This window comes from Zonotrichia albicollis, chromosome 9 (assembly GCF_047830755.1).
Source record: "Zonotrichia albicollis isolate bZonAlb1 chromosome 9, bZonAlb1.hap1, whole genome shotgun sequence".
In the NCBI taxonomy this organism is placed as follows: Eukaryota; Metazoa; Chordata; class Aves; order Passeriformes; family Passerellidae; genus Zonotrichia; species Zonotrichia albicollis.
This window is the reverse complement of record NC_133827.1, coordinates 7,928,043-7,944,542: the sequence shown is the minus strand read 5'-3', so window position 1 is coordinate 7,944,542 and position 16,500 is coordinate 7,928,043. Positions and strand designations below refer to the sequence as shown.

Here is a 16,500-nt window from a genome sequence, read left to right as displayed (position 1 = left end):
TGTGCAGCTGGGCAGGGCCAGCTCAGGAGAGCCCTGCTGGGCCCTGCAAAGGTGATGCTGCTGCTGTCCAGGGCTGAGGAGTGGCTGAGGGCCCTTTGGGAGGCTCCCAGCAGAGAGACTGACCAGCTTAAGTTACACTTCTGGAGTCTCTGTAAATGTTCAACCATTCCTTGGATGATCCTGTGTGTCCCTTTCAACTCACAGTGTTCTGTGATTCTGGGATTACAATTCCTGTTCTGCTTCTCTCATCCCTCTGTTTTCTATAATCAAGAGAGAAAAAAAAAAAACTCTTGCAGTAATGTTAGAACAGTAAAGTAAAAAAAGAGACACTTATAGGAAGTTTTCAGGTGTCCCAGTGGGGATGTAGCACATCCTGGCCCCTGATTTCAGCAATTTATTAAGGTTGATTAATTAGGATATTTAACAGGAACATCCAATAGGAGATTCAGTTGCCCTGGTTACACACCTCTGGGTCAACCCATTGGAGTAGGTCCAAAGGCTTCTTTGCCTTCACTTTTTGTTGTGATTGTTCACATTCTGGTCAATTAGAAAAGTGTTTTTGTAAGTTCTCTTCCTGATAATAAGACTATTGGATAATAAGGCTGATACGACAGTATTTCAGAAATGTATTTAGACAGTGAGCTTATTGTTCTAAAATCTAAGAGAAAGGTTAGGAAACGTACTAGAGTTAATTAAGGATTATAATTACATAGGTATATAATAGTAGTTTAATACTGTTAATTAAGATTTTAGTAGTGTTAAGTAAGGATTGTAGATTTACAACTATCTAATAGTAATTTACAGAGCTATGAATATATGAAAAATGTATAAAATGCAAAAATCTTTTTGTCATCACCCCAACTTTCCCCCCCTTCTCCAAGTACGAAATTGGAAACACTCTCAGGGAAACTCCTGATCATTTCAGCAAACCCAGGCTTACCTTCTTTGGGAAGCGCCCTCCGGAGCTGTGCCCAGGCTGGTCTGGAGCTGGGAGCAGCCCTGCCCCACCCAGCCCCTCTCAGCAGCAGCCCCTGCCCTGCTCAGGGTGGCTCCTTCCCCCCACAGCTTCTCCCCAGCGCTGGGAGCAGCTCCCCGGGCCGGCTGAGAGCTGTCCCTGGCAGGCAGCAGAGTCCCTGCCCCAGCACAGCGCCCTGGGCTGCAGGACCCTGCTCTGCAGGACAGCCCAGGGCACCCCTGGCTGCAGCCCCGGCTGCTCAGCCCTGCAGCAGAGCCTGGCAACAGGAGCTGCCTGGGGCTGTGCCTGGGCTGGGGCAGCAGGGAAAGCCAGCCCTGCCCTAGGGCCACAGCCCTGCCCTGGAACAGCTCTGAGAGTCCTCCCGAAAGGTCCTCAAAGCTGTGGGATGTGCCAGCTCCAGGAGATCCCTGCAGGAACTGCAGCTTCTCTTCTCACAGCCAGGGAATGACTGTTTCAAACCTGGGATGATTTCTGCTCTGGTGAGCTCTGAGTGAGCTCTGCTCTGTGCTGCCAGCCCAGGCTGAGTTTAACCCCTCTGTGCCTCTGTGCTGTGCCCAGGGTGGCTGCAGGCAGTGCCCCAGCCCTGCTGGGCTGTGCACAGGAGCTGCTCCTGGCCAGAGCTGTCTCTCTGCAGCGCTGCCCTTGCCAGGAGCTGCCTCTGTGCCAGGAGCCTCTGTGCAGGTTTTTCAAAGGACTTTGGGTTTGGCTTTTGCCTTGGAGTCTCTGAGTGGTTTGTCCAATCATGGCCTCCAATTATCTGCTGTAATTAGTCCCTGGAGAGGCTTTGTCAGTAACAACACTCAGTGGAGCTCATTAACACTTCAGGGTACTTCAGTTATTTTAAGGTACTTGGTGGTTTCCTTTTGATACAGAGTCTGTGAAAGGTTTATGCAATCATGGCCCCAATTTTCTGCTTTAATGAGTCCCTTGAGAGCTTTGTACTGAAACTTAGTGGTGCTCATTAATACTTTGAGGTACTCAAGGTTTTTAAAGGTATTTTAAGGATTTAAGGATACTTTTAGGTACTTTTAAGGATTTTCCTTTCCACACTGAATTTCTGAGAGGTTTTTGTGCCATCCTGGCCTCCAAATCTCTCCTCCAAAGAGTCCATGAGGAGCCTGTGTTGAGGATGGACCTCAGTATGACCCATTCATGCTTTGAGACACTTTGGGTGTTTCCTCTGACTTTTCCTCCTGGAAAGGTTTGTGCCATCTCCTCTCAGGCCATGAGGTTCCAGTGCTCAGGTCAAAATGCACCACGGGGCTCATTAGGATCAAGCAATTCTTGACAAACCATGGCTCTGCCTTGATTTCGCTCTGGTCTCATGCAGTTCATCAGGAAGGTTTCCTTTTATGTTTTGGTTCTCCAATTTGAGATTTCTTGGTGAATGCATCAATTATTGTGGTGTGTTCAGTTTTGGCTGATTACCAGTGCACTCACTAGAATATTCTTACTCATTTCCTGCTGTGAGATAGGATTAGGAGAAAGGCAAAACAGGCTCAAAACTTTAAAAGCATATAAAGAAAAGTTTATTAATAGCAACTAAAAGAAAGAATAATAAGAATGTTGGGATTGGTGGGAGAAATGCGGCATGCAATATGAGTGATCAGCAAATAGCGAACTTTATTGATAGGCACTAATCTTTATTTGGGTGTTAATTAGGCTCATACATATTGCAAAGGCGAGCTCACTATTGGCTAGTAACTTATCAGCCAACTATGCCTACTTCTGCATTCTTGTGGATATTTTATTGAAACTTTTCTTCGTATTTCTGCCAAAGATGCTCTCCCCTATCCTGTTGTTGCACCAAGGGCACAATGTCCTTGCCTGTTATTGGACACTGACTACTGACTCCTGCATTGTCCCCTTCAAGCTTTACCAGTGGCATTATGTCGACGTGACCTTTCTCAGCTAGCCAACTGTCCACAAAGCTCTCCACACTTCCCCCAGTTTTTCTGTTGCACAAGCATAGTCTGATTAAATGCAGGCATGGCATCCTTTGCAGCATGTTCTGTAAGCACATGCAAAAACACGGCAAAATTAACACTACTAACAGAGCTATAATGCCCAGTATAATGCTAACTTTAGCAACAGAACGTAACCATGATCCCAGGCCTAACGATGAGAGCCATCCATCAATACCGAAACCTGATTCTGCCTGTAAGTTTCCAGTTAACCTTCCCAATTCTGCGAGCTGGGTATGGATGGACTGCAAATGGTCAGAAAGATTCATGCAACACATGCCCTCAAATTCTTCACAGCCATGGCCTTGTGCAAGTAAAAGAAAGTCAATCACAGCTCTATTCTGAAGCGTTGCATGACAAATAGAATCAACATCAAGCAAAAGGCTAGAAAGTGCCAAAGAGGTGGCATTGGTTTGCTTTGCAAGCCAGCATCCCAACTTATTTAGGGCACCATGGGCACCTGCAGCTGCCACCCCTGGAGTCAGAAAGGATGCTGCAATTATGGCCCCTGGGGACCAAAATTATACATCGTCCCTACAGTCAGCAGTAAATGCATGAAACATTCTCTTATGTTGACGATGGCGGCGGCTCATGTTTAATATCACAGACATATTGGGTGTAAGCAGAGACAGCTTACAGGGCCAATTGTACATGGCCCCCCCGTGCAGCATCGATGGGACACCAGGCCAAGCATGGTCCCCACAGATTAAGAAGTCACCTGCTGGCAATTGAATAGGGTCATTTGATGTGATTGACACTTTCCCTGTGGTATAATTGCACCAAGCTGTTGCATTACGATACACAGCCATGCTGGAAGTTACAATAGTGGAATGGTTTTTTTGCTGAAAGCTGGCTTCTATGGTTAAAATTAATACATGCATCTGCCATCACTGAACCTAACAGCTCCAATTCTTGGGGTTCCTGTGGTGCTATGGGGAAGTGAGAAACCCATTGGTCCCAATTATCTACACTTGTCCTGGGATTGTCAGTTTTGCAGGTGGGTACACTTGAGGGACATGGCCAGGGATCTGCTGGTAGCCCAACCAAGCAAGTTGTAAATGGGTTACCGGGAGAAGGTAATGACAGGCAAATAGCCTCCTGGTTAGTTAAGTTTGCCAGGCTGACGCAAACATTACTCTTAGGCTGAGGTGGGGCCCATGCATGATGAGTTTTCACTTTTCCGGCCGCATCTGCACTGTCTGCTAAGAGAGTTAGGATTAGCAAGGTAACAGCATAAATTTGCCACATCACCCTGGTCTCCCCAGGTGCTGCTTTGAACCACCCAGACATTTGGGAGATAAAGATGTTTCCCACAAGTCGTTAAGAATGTCTCTTCTTTCTTTTCCCCTTCTTTCTCCTTGATCTGCCCAGCTTTAACCTCTTTAGGTCTCTCAGACAATTGTCCCATGCTTGGTTGGGATCTTGATCTGCAGAAATTGGACCTATTATACTTGTCTGTGAAAGAGGAATACCCCTACCACACTTAGTCTGTAAAATATATGACTTGGACTGTCCCAAAGCACGTTTAACTAAATGCTGGGTTTCCCACCTAAACCATGCAATAATTTTCTGTTGTGGTGATTCATAGAACTCTAACCCTTGGAAGCCAGGTAATCCTGTAAAGGCCTGGAGTTCTGCTTGCCAGGAGCCCAACTGCCAATAAAATCCACAGTTCCTGCACCACAAGTCAGGTAATTTGGTCTGATGTACCCACTTACTTTGCTGACAGCCCCCACAAAAAAACAATACCCATGCAGCACACTGTCTATTATGACAATCAATACTAGCTAGGTTCCTAAGCCCTCTAGATTCAAACATAGAAAGTGCTTGAAGCGGGCTTAGTATATAATCTAAGGATTTACACCGATGAATCGCTCAGTCGATAGCCAAACTACACTGTCCTTTCAGCTTAAGAAGTATTGGTCGAAGGATGATCAACAGCTTCGTCTCTACTCACTGATGGTCTTCTGCGCTCAGTTGATGGAGTTCTGGTGGTTCCATCTAACACAGCTTCTCGGGTCCATTTAGCAGGTACCCATAAGGATCCTGTAGGGGTAGAAACACAAAGATATCCGCGGCCCCAATATAACACCTTAGCAGGAGCTTGCCATTGTCCTGTTTTGGGATCTCTGTATTTTACCCATACGTCTTGCTTTACACTTTCTTTCTCCTGTACATAGTGGCGAATTACAGCAGGAACCTTGCTTTCCCCAAAAACACACAAGTGATTTAAAATAAATAAACACCTTAACAGTCTTTCTTGCGGCTCTCTAATATCCTTGTATTTACCTAGATATCTTTTCAAGGTACCATTAGCTCTTTCTATGATTGCTTGCCCTGTTGGGGAATTAGGAATGCCTGTCACAGGTTCTATCCCCCACATTTGCATAAACTGCTTTATTCTTTTGCTGCAGTAGGCAGGCTTGTTATCTGTCTTAATACACTGTGGCACTCCCATTACAGCAAAGCGGCTGCTGAGATGCCTCTCCACTTGCCCGGCTTTCTCACCAGTCTGTGCTGTGGCCCATATAAAATGACTATAGGTGTCTATAGTAACATGCACATACTTCATGCTATCAAACTCAGCAACATGTGTGACATCCATTTGCCAGGTCTCATTTGTACTCAACCCTCTTGGGTTAACTCCCAGACCTAACCCGCAGCCCCCATTATGATGACTACATATGGGACAGGCTTTGACTATTGCCCGTGCCTCGTCCATAGATATCTGAAATTCTCTATGGAGGCCCTTTGCATTTAGTGAAACATGGAATGTGCCTCTCTGGCCATGGTCTGCCTGGGAATTGGAGTCATTTGTGTAATTGAGACTAGCTTATCTGCTCGTGCATTACCCTCTCCCAGACCAATATCCCATTTGTGACTTCTGAGATGGATAACAGAAAATGGATGTGTTCTCAGCTTAATCGCTCTCTGTAATTGAATAAACAGTTCATGTAATCTCCTGTTTTGAACCTCTTTTATAGAGGCATCCTCTATTCGCTCACACACTCCTGCAACATACAAAGAATCTGTCACTATGTTGAGGGGCCCCGAAAAATGCATCACGGCCCATACAACAGCCAATAGCTCCATCGTTTGTAAAGTATCCCACTGGGAAGCCTGAAGAATCTGATGGTGCCATTGTCCCTTTTCCTTCCAGGTCACTGCAGCAGTTCTTGATTTTCTTCCTGCATCCGTGTACGCTGTTATAGCATCTGTCAGGGGCTTCTGTGATCTTTTTGGGCATTGAATCCAACCCCACCACCCTATCCAGTTCAATGGTATATTGGGAATATCATCAGTGGCAATCACGCTTCCAGCTCCCAGCAGGGCCTCTTGTAATTCCACACTGTTTATCAGGTACCAGGTCAATGTATCTTTCTTCATTGGTACCCATATCTGATCAGGCTCCTTTCCTGTAATCTGTAATGCCCGTTCACGACCCTTCTTTAGCAGGTCAGCCAAAATTTCGATTTTTTGAAGAAGGGTTTTATGCTGTTCAAGTGGAGGAGATATCCATTCTAAGGCCCACGCCTCCCCCATTTTTCTGTTTTGCTGAATGAGTGCACCCAGTAAAAATTTAGTTCCACACCAAACTGTCAGCTGTATGGGGAGGTTAAGATCTCGTCTCCGGACACTGCCTTGGGTTACACAGTCCAATATCTGCTGAAGTGTCTTAACCTGCTCAGAGGTTATATGGACAGGTTATGCTGGGTCAGTCCCTTTTAGTACAGGTCGAAGTTCATCTAACAACTCATTTGGGATGCCCACAATAGGGTGCAGCCATTGCAGATCACCAAGTAACTTTTGAGCATCATGCAATGTATGTATTTTAATATTCAAATGCAATTTCTGGGGGATCCCAACCTGATCAGTAAGTGCCCATCCCAAGTATTTCCAGGGTGCAGATAACTGAATTTTTTCAGGAGCTGCAACCAAGCCATGTAGTTCCAGGGCCTTATGTATTTCTTGAATTTGTTGATCTGTAAAAGGTTGCGGCTGTGCAAAGAAAATATCATCCATGTAATGAAAAATGGTTGTTTTGGCCCAGGCCTGTCGCAAAGGTTGTAAAGCATTGTCAACATACAGCTGACACAAGGGGGTGCAGTTGCACATTCCCTGTGGGAGAGTAAGCCATTCACATCTCTTGTCTGGTTCTTCCCTATTTAAAGCTGGTAAGGTAAATGCAAACCTCCGAGTGTCTCGAGGGTGAAGAGCAATAATAAAAAAGCAGTCCTTAAGATCTACAATTAACAGTGGCCAGTCCTTTGGCAACATGGCTAGGTTAGGCAAACCTGGTTGTAAGGCTCCCATAGGCTCCATTTGTTCATTTACAGCCCGTAAATCCTGTAGCAAACGATACTTTAATAACAAAAATAGGTGTATTCCATGGGCTTACTGACAACTGTAAATGACCCTGCTCATATTGTTCTTGTACTAGTACATGTGCTTGTTCCAGACTTTCCCTTTTTAATGGCCATTGCTTAACCCACACTGGTGTGTCCGTGTTCCAAATGAGTGGGATTGGGAAAGTCCATGCAATGGCCATTAGCCCAAAGAGTACTCATTTAGTGTACTCAATAGTGTCAGCACTACCCCCATTTGAGCCAAAATGTCCTGACCAATAAGGCACTGCACAGTAGGGGGCAAAGGCACAACTGAGAAAACACTCCAAAAAATTTTTCCGTCGATAGTTACTGATAACATGGGTGATTTCCTTGCAAGCGTTAAGTTTCCAACCCTGGTAACTGCTACAGTGGTTGGCTGTAAGGGCCAGTTGTGGGGCCAGCAAACCGGGCTGATAATGCTGGAGTCTGCGCCAGTACCTAATAAACCTTCCAAGGTTTGCCTGTCACCCTGATACTCTATCAATACAGCACATTTTGGCTGATCGTTTAAGCTCATTGTTAACAAAGTCCTCCAGTTGAGCCAAAGCCCCGTTCCCCCTGGACTGTGATTGATGAGGGGGTAATGATTTAGTCATTTGTTCCAATGGAACTAATTGAGCTATCCTCTGTCCTTTCTCGATTTGTATCGGTGGAAAAGGGCAGCGAAAGGGCCGCTCATCCGTGTGAATCCTCTGGTGCCTGACAAGATGAGAGCTGGTATGAAACCTCTTCCTGCATTTATCACACTCACAGGGCTTCTCCCCAGTGTGGCTCCTCAGGTGGTAGATCAGGTGGGAGCGCTGGCAGAAGCTCTTCCCACACTCCCCACACTCGTAAGACCTCTCGCCAGTGTGGATCCTCTTGTGGACAATCAGGTTCGACTCGTGGGTGGATCTCTTCCCACACTCAGGACACTCATAGGGCCTCTCCCGGGTGTGCATGTGCTGGTGGCTGACAAGGGAAGAGTTGTACTTGAAGCCTTTCCCACAGTCGGGGCAGAGGAAGGGCCTCTCCTCTGTGTGAGTGCGCTGGTGCCTGAGGAGATCAGAGCTGGTCTGAAACCCCTTTCTGCATTTATCACACTCGTACGGTTTCTGCCCAGTGTGCCTCCTCATGTGGACGGTCAGGTGGGAGATCTGGCTGAAGCTCTTCCCACACTCCTCACACTTGTAAGACCTCTCCTTGATGTGGCTCCTCAGGTGGACAGTCAAGTTGGATCTCCGTCTGAAGCTCTTCCCACACTCCTCACATATATAGGGCCTCTCCCCCGTGTGGATTCTCATGTGGCAGATCAGGTTGGATTTCTGGCTGAAGCTCTTCCCACACTCCTCACATATATAGGGCCTCTCCCCTGTGTGGATTCTCATGTGGCAGGTCAGGTTGGATTTCTGGCTGAAGCTCTTCCCACGTTTCAAGCACTTCTGGGGCTTCTCCTTACCCTGAAGCTGCTCATGGACCACCAGCTCTGACCTCCAGGCACCTCCCCAGTCCAGGGTGGGCCTTTCCCCCTCAGATCCCTGAGATCTGCGTTTGCAGCCCCTCCTCGTGCGGGATCTCCAGGGTTTTTCCTCCCCGTTGGATTCCTGTGCTGTGGGGCTGCTCAAAACAGCCTCTTCCTCAAGGTTCTGCTGTGGGGATTTGTCCTCCCTGCTCTCCATCCTCAGCTCCTTGTCTAGGGAAGGAAGGACAAGGAGAGGATGGGATTTGCCTCCATGCCAGAGGGAAGGCAAGGAGATCCCCCCAGTGCATCCCCAGCAGGACGGCTTTGGCAGCAGGGTTGTCCTGCAGCCAGGGGCCATGCTGGGGTGGGAGATGGAGCAGGAGAGAGGGGGAAAGGGGCACTGACTTCCTCCTCACCTGCTTGGGGCTCCTGGGCCATCTTCCTCTTCCTCACGACCTCCTCCTTTTGCATCAGGCCAAGGTTTAGAAACAGGAAATCCTGGCTTGGGGGAAAACAAGGGCTGGGCACGTTGGGTTTGATGGTCCTGCTGCCTGTCTGCTAAGGAAGGCAGAGCCTCCCTTAAAATTGAAAATGTAAACCCCATCCCTCCAAATTACTATAAGTTTGAAATTAAGGGGCTTTCAGGGAAAGATATGGAAATAGGAATAACAGTTCTTTGCTAGGAAAAATAAAATGAAAAATGCAGTAGTAGAAAAAAAGCCACTGACAGAGTCAGAATCCAAGCTGACACCCTGTTAGTCAGGGTGTTTGTTGCACTCCAATTAAATGGTGGCTGCAGTCCTCCTGGAGGGACAGATGTGCTTCTGTTGAAGCAGTGGTTCCTGCAAAAGGGTGTAGTTTTCCTCCAAAGGTCCAGTGGTGGTGTAGATAGGTCTGGTCTTCCTCGGCAAATCTAGTGGAGAAGAAAAGCTGCTCCTCTGGGAATCCAGTGGAGAAGAAACGCTGCTCCTCTGGGAATTCAGTGGGAAAAGCCTGACTGTGATGTTCCAAATCTCTGATTATACCCAGATAGGAATGCCTGGCTCCTCCCCATGGGTGGAACATCTACCAATAGGGTGATGTAATTTTATCAGTCCTGCAGTGAGGTTCAATGGCCCATTAACAGAAGATATCTCCCTGAAGGGCTTGTGGAAGAGATAAAGAAAACTGCCCAATTAACAGAAGATAACTGCCCCACCTCTAACAGATGGCAATAGAATACATACCCCCACCCACATCTTGCATTTCCAACCTCAGACACTCTCCGTTGCTCTCAGTAGCCCAAAGTGTGATCCCAGTTGCTCCCTTTTAACAGCAGTATGATCCCAGTAACTTCCAACACGATCCAAGTCATGTACCACCATTCCCAGTATGGTCCTAGTGTAATCCTAGCTGCTTCCAGTCCATCCCAGTATGATCCCCAGCTGCCTCCAGCTACATCAACACAATCAGTCCCAGTGTGATGCCATTTGCTCCCAGCGTGCTCCCAGTTGCTCACAGCAGCTCCCACTCACTCTCAGAATGATTCCAGTCACTTCCAGTATATCACATTAGCCCTTAACGTGGTCTCAATTGGCCCGGCAGGTTCCTACTCACTTCCAAAATGATCCCAGGATGATCCCAGTACAGCCCAGTCCCTCCCAGTGATTCAATTCCTGGCATCCCCCACTCCTGTCTGTGTTCCCCCCTCCCAGATTGCCCGATAGGAGCCCCAGGGGCTGGAAGGCCTCAACCAGGGTCCCCAGCAAGCCCCAGTGTGGATGTGCAGCCCCCAGTTTTCCCAGTTTGCCTCTTCTTCTCCCCAAACAGGGTTCTCCTCCTCCTGCTCCTCCCTGCCCCCAGCAGGTGGGAGCAGCTGAGAGCCCCGCACTGCCCATCCCGACCTGTCCCGGCTCCATCCCTGCTCCTGCCGTGGGCTGCGAGGGCTGCGGGAACGGGGCAGGAGGAATGGGATGGTGGAGCAGGGAGGGAGAAGCAGCAGGACAAGGGCTGGAGGGAACAAGAGAAGGAGGAGGAGGAGGTGTGGAGGATGAAGAGGAAGAGGAGGAGGACGGGTGGGAGGAAGAGCTGGCTGAGAGAAGGAGAAGTGGGAAGTGGAAGCGGGGGGAACACACACTCCAGCCCTTGCTTTCTCTGCAGCACTCCCGGACCCTGGGGCATTTCCCCCCCATATCTCAGGTGATCACAGAGGGGGAGCTCAACCAAATATCCTGGGTGCTCCATAGGTGGGTATTTTTTGGGGGATGGGGGCATTTTTGGAGCTCAAAGGACTCCAAAGCTAGGCTGCAAATGGCCATTGGGGAGATTTTGGCGGTGTCCTGGGAGGTTGTTTCTTCGTGGGGAAGGACAGGAGAGGGGAGAACACTGGGACACCGAAGTGTGTAGCCCAGACAGAGGAGACTGCCAGGATTCAGCCTGGAGAGGGGAACACCCTGGCCAGGGGGAAGCCCTGGAGCTCCCCACAGCCTGGAGCAGAGCCAGGGGAAACGGGACCGCTGAGACACCAAGAGCCCCGGCATCGCTAAAAGGGAGCCCAGAGAGGGAGATCTGGGGAACCCCCAGGGGCTGCAGGGAACCCCCAGCAGCACAGAGAAGGGGGAGGCCCAGAAGCCCAAGGTCACAAGAGCAGAGAGGGGCGACCCTGGGGATTCCCGTGGCAGCTTGGAGAGGGTGTGGACCCCTGGAGAGGAGAACGCTCAATAGATGCAGGACTCCAAGAAGTCCAAAGTGGAGAGACCAGAGAGGGGCAATTCATGGGGAGCTCTTTTTTGGAATAATCATGAGACATTCAAGTCTTGGCAAGCTTAAGGATGGTATTTCTGAGGGTTTTTCCAACTAAATTTCTTTGGTCTGGAGGTTTTTATGGACACAAAATGTCTGGAGACTTCTAGAGATGGGTTGGGGCAGGAGGAATGCCCAACAAAATGCTCTCATACCTTGTTTTTCTCATTTCCAAACTGCAGCCCGGTCTGTTGCCCTGTCTCTGGGAACACCCACTGGTGTCACCTCGACACATTGTCCCCGCTGCCTGTTGTCGCTCTCTGGTCTGTTCCCAGTGTCATCCCATTCCTAGTGTCCACCGTGCCTGGCATCAGCCCCTGGTCCATGTCCATCTTGTCTTATGTTGCAATGCAAGATGTAACCAGCAGTATGTATTTTATCACCATCTGTTGAAACCAGGTGGAGCAGTGTTCTTTATCACTTTCATGACACATCCCTCCTAATACCAGGGCAGATATTCTGTATTAACGGGCAAGCTGGTAAAACCAGCAGGTTTATTTTATCTCTTTCACAACCAATCATCCCTCCAGGGAGATATCTTCTGTTAATGGGCCATTGAGATTCACTGAATGACTGATAAAATTAATCAGCAGTGGGTGTTCCCAGAGACTGAGCTCAGAGACTGGGCTGAGGTTTGGTAATGAGAAATCCTATTTCCAAGAGAAAAACAAGGTATGAGAGCATTTTGTTGGGCATTCCTCCTGCCCCAACCCATCCTCTCCTTGTCCTTCCTCCCCCAGACAAGAAGCTGAGGATGAAGAGCAGGGAGGACAAATCCCCACAGCAGAACCTTGTGGAAGAAGTTGTTTTGAGCAGCCCCACAGCACAGGAATCCAACGGGGAGGAAAAACCCTGGAGATCCCGCACGAGGAGGGGCTGCAAACGCAGATCTCAGGGATCTGAGGGGGAAAGGCCCACCCTGGACTGGGGAGGTGCCTGGAGGTCAGAGCTGGTGGTCCATGAGCAGCTTCAGGGTAAGGAGAAGCCCCAGAAGTGCTTGAAACGTGGGAAGAGCTTCAGCCAGAAATCCAACCTGACCTGCCACATGAGAATCCACACAGGGGAGAGGCCCTATATATGTGAGGAGTGTGGGAAGAGCTTCAGCCAGAAATCCAACCTGATCTGCCACATGAGAATCCACACGGGGGAGAGGCCCTATATATGTGAGGAGTGTGGGAAGAGCTTCAGACGGAGATCCAACTTGACTGTCCACCTGAGGAGCCACATCAAGGAGAGGTCTTACAAGTGTGAGGAGTGTGGGAAGAGCTTCAGCCAGATCTCCCACCTGACCGTCCACATGAGGAGGCACACTGGGCAGAAACCGTACGAGTGTGATAAATGCAGAAAGGGGTTTCAGACCAGCTCTGATCTCCTCAGGCACCAGCGCACTCACACAGAGGAGAGGCCCTTCCTCTGCCCCGACTGTGGGAAAGGCTTCAAGTACAACTCTTCCCTTGTCAGCCACCAGCACATGCACACCCGGGAGAGGCCCTATGAGTGTCCTGAGTGTGGGAAGAGATCCACCCACGAGTCGAACCTGATTGTCCACAAGAGGATCCACACTGGCGAGAGGTCTTACGAGTGTGGGGAGTGTGGGAAGAGCTTCTGCCAGCGCTCCCACCTGATCTACCACCTGAGGAGCCACACTGGGGAGAAGCCCTGTGAGTGTGATAAATGCAGGAAGAGGTTTCATACCAGCTCTCATCTTGTCAGGCACCAGAGGATTCACACGGATGAGCGGCCCTTTCGCTGCCCTTTTCCACCGATACAAATCGAGAAAGGACAGAGGATAGCTCAATTAGTTCCATTGGAACAAATGACTAAATCATTACCCCCTCATCAATCACAGTCCAGGGGGAACGGGGCTTTGGCTCAACTGGAGGACTTTGTTAACAATGAGCTTAAACGATCAGCCAAAATGTGCTGTATTGATAGAGTATCAGGGTGACAGGCAAACCTTGGAAGGTTTATTAGGTACTGGCGCAGACTCCAGCATTATCAGCCCGGTTTGCTGGCCCCACAACTGGCCCTTACAGCCAACCACTGTAGCAGTTACCAGGGTTGGAAACTTAACGCTTGCAAGGAAATCACCCATGTTATCAGTAACTATCGACGGAAAAATTTTTTGGAGTGTTTTCTCAGTTGTGCCTTTGCCCCCTACTGTGCAGTGCCTTATTGGTCAGGACATTTTGGCTCAAATGGGGGTAGTGCTGACACTATTGAGTACACTAAATGAGTACTCTTTGGGCTAATGGCCATTGCATGGACTTTCCCAATCCCACTCATTTGGAACACGGACACACCAGTGTGGGTTAAGCAATGGCCATTAAAAAGGGAAAGTCTGGAACAAGCACATGTACTAGTACAAGAACAATATGAGCAGGGTCATTTACAGTTGTCAGTAAGCCCATGGAATACACCTATTTTTGTTATTAAAGTATCGTTTGCTACAGGATTTACGGGCTGTAAATGAACAAATGGAGCCTATGGGAGCCTTACAACCAGGTTTGCCTAACCTAGCCATGTTGCCAAAGGACTGGCCACTGTTAATTGTAGATCTTAAGGACTGCTTTTTTATTATTGCTCTTCACCCTCGAGACACTCGGAGGTTTGCATTTACCTTACCAGCTTTAAATAGGGAAGAACCAGACAAGAGATGTGAATGGCTTACTCTCCCACAGGGAATGTGCAACTGCACGCCCTTGTGTCAGCTGTATGTTGACAATGCTTTACAACCTTTGCGACAGGCCTGGGCCAAAACAACCATTTTTCATTACATGGATGATATTTTCTTTGCACAGCCGCAACCTTTTACAGATCAACAAATTCAAGAAATACATAAGGCCCTGGAACTACATGGCTTGGTTGCAGCTCCTGAAAAAATTCAGTTATCTGCACCCTGGAAATACTTGGGATGGGCACTTACTGATCAGGTTGGGATCCCCCAGAAATTGCATTTGAATATTAAAATACATACATTGCATGATGCTCAAAAGTTACTTGGTGATCTGCAATGGCTGCACCCTATTGTGGGCATCCCAAATGAGTTGTTAGATGAACTTCGACCTGTACTAAAAGGGACTGACCCAGCATAACCTGTCCATATAACCTCTGAGCAGGTTAAGACACTTCAGCAGATATTGGACTGTGTAACCCAAGGCAGTGTCCGGAGACGAGATCTTAACCTCCCCATACAGCTGACAGTTTGGTGTGGAACTAAATTTTTACTGGGTGCACTCATTCAGCAAAACAGAAAAATGGGGGAGGCGTGGGCCTTAGAATGGATATCTCCTCCACTTGAACAGCATAAAACCCTTCTTCAAAAAATCGAAATTTTGGCTGACCTGCTAAAGAAGGGTCGTGAACGGGCATTACAGATTACAGGAAAGGAGCCTGATCAGATATGGGTACCAATGAAGAAAGATACATTGACCTGGTACCTGATAAACAGTGTGGAATTACAAGAGGCCCTGCTGGGAGCTGGAAGCGTGATTGCCACTGATGATATTCCCAATATACCATTGAACTGGATAGGGTGGTGGGGTTGGATTCAATGCCCAAAAAGATCACAGAAGCCCCTGTCAGATGCTTTAACAGCCTACACGGATGCAGGAAGAAAATCAAGAACTGCTGCAGTGACCTGGCAGGAAAAGGGACAATGGCACCATCAGATTCTTCAGGCTTCCGAGTGGGATACTTTACAAACGATGGAGCTATTGGCTGTTTGTTGGCCATGATGCATTTTTCGGGGCCCCTCAACATAGTGACAGATTCTTTGTATGTTGCAGGAGTGTGCGAGCGAATAGAGGATGCCTCTATAGAAGAGGTTCAAAATAGGAGATTACATGAACTGTTTATTCAATTACAGAGGGCGATTAAGCTGAGAACACATCCATTTTCTGTTATCCATCTCAGAAGTCACAAATGGGATATTGGTCTGGGAGAGGGTAATGCACGAGCAGATAAGCTAGTCTCAATTACGCAAATGACTCCAATTCCCAGGCAGACCATGGCCAGAGAGGCACATTCCATGTTTCACCAAAATGCAAAAGGTCTCCATAGAGAATTTCAGATATCTATGGGCGAGGCACGGGCAATAGTCAAAGCCTGTCCCATATGTAGTCATCACAATGGGGGCTGCGGGTTAGGTCTGGGAGTTAACCCAAGAGGGTTGAGTACAAATGAGACCTGGCAAATAGACGTCACACATGTTGCTGAGTTTGGTAGGATGAAGTATATGCATGTTACTATAGACACCTATAGTCATTTTATATGGGCCACAGCACAGACTGGTGAGAAAGCCGGAAAAGTGGAGAGGCATCTCAGCAGCCGCTTTGCTGTAATGGGAATGCCACAGTGTATTAAGACAGATAACGGGTCTGCCTATTGCAGCAAAAGAATAAAGCAGTTTATGCAAATGTGGGGGATAGAACCTGTGACAGGCATTCCTAATTCCCCAACAGGGCAAGCAATCATAGAAAGAGCTAATGGTACCTTGAAAAGATATCTAGGTAAATACAAGGATATTAGAGAGCTGCAAGAAAGCCTGTTAAGGTGTTTATTTGTTTTGAATCACTTGTGTGGTTTTGGGGAAAGCAAGGTTCCTGCTGTAATTCGCCACTATGTACAGGAGAAAGAAAGTGTAAAGCAAGACGTATGGGTAAAATACAGAGATCCCAAAACAGGACAATGGCAAGCTCCTGCTAAGGTGTTATATTGGGGCCGCGGATATCTTTGTGTTTCTACCCCTACAGGATCCTTATGGGTACCTGCTAAATGGACCCGAGCACCTGTGTTAGATGGAACCACCAGAACTCCATCAACTGAGTGCAGAAGACCGTCAGAGAGTGGAGACGAAGCTGTTGATCATCCTTCGACCAATACTTCTTAAGCTGAAAGGACAGTGTAGTTTGGCTATCGACCGAGCGATTCATCGGTGTAAATCTTTAG

General features: G+C 48.1%; 1 protein-coding gene across 1 annotated transcript in view; it reads right to left on the bottom strand.

Annotated features, from left to right (window-relative positions):
- Nucleotides 1–7,792: 7,792 nt before the first annotated feature.
- LOC141730244 (uncharacterized) overlaps nucleotides 7,793–16,500 on the bottom strand; it is a 124,474-nt gene continuing 115,766 nt past the window's right edge. Inside the window, exon 3 of the mRNA XM_074547675.1 lies at nucleotides 7,793–8,736. Within this exon, the coding sequence (XP_074403776.1) occupies nucleotides 7,793–8,736 (944 nt within the window). The remainder of the gene's footprint in view (nucleotides 8,737–16,500) is intronic.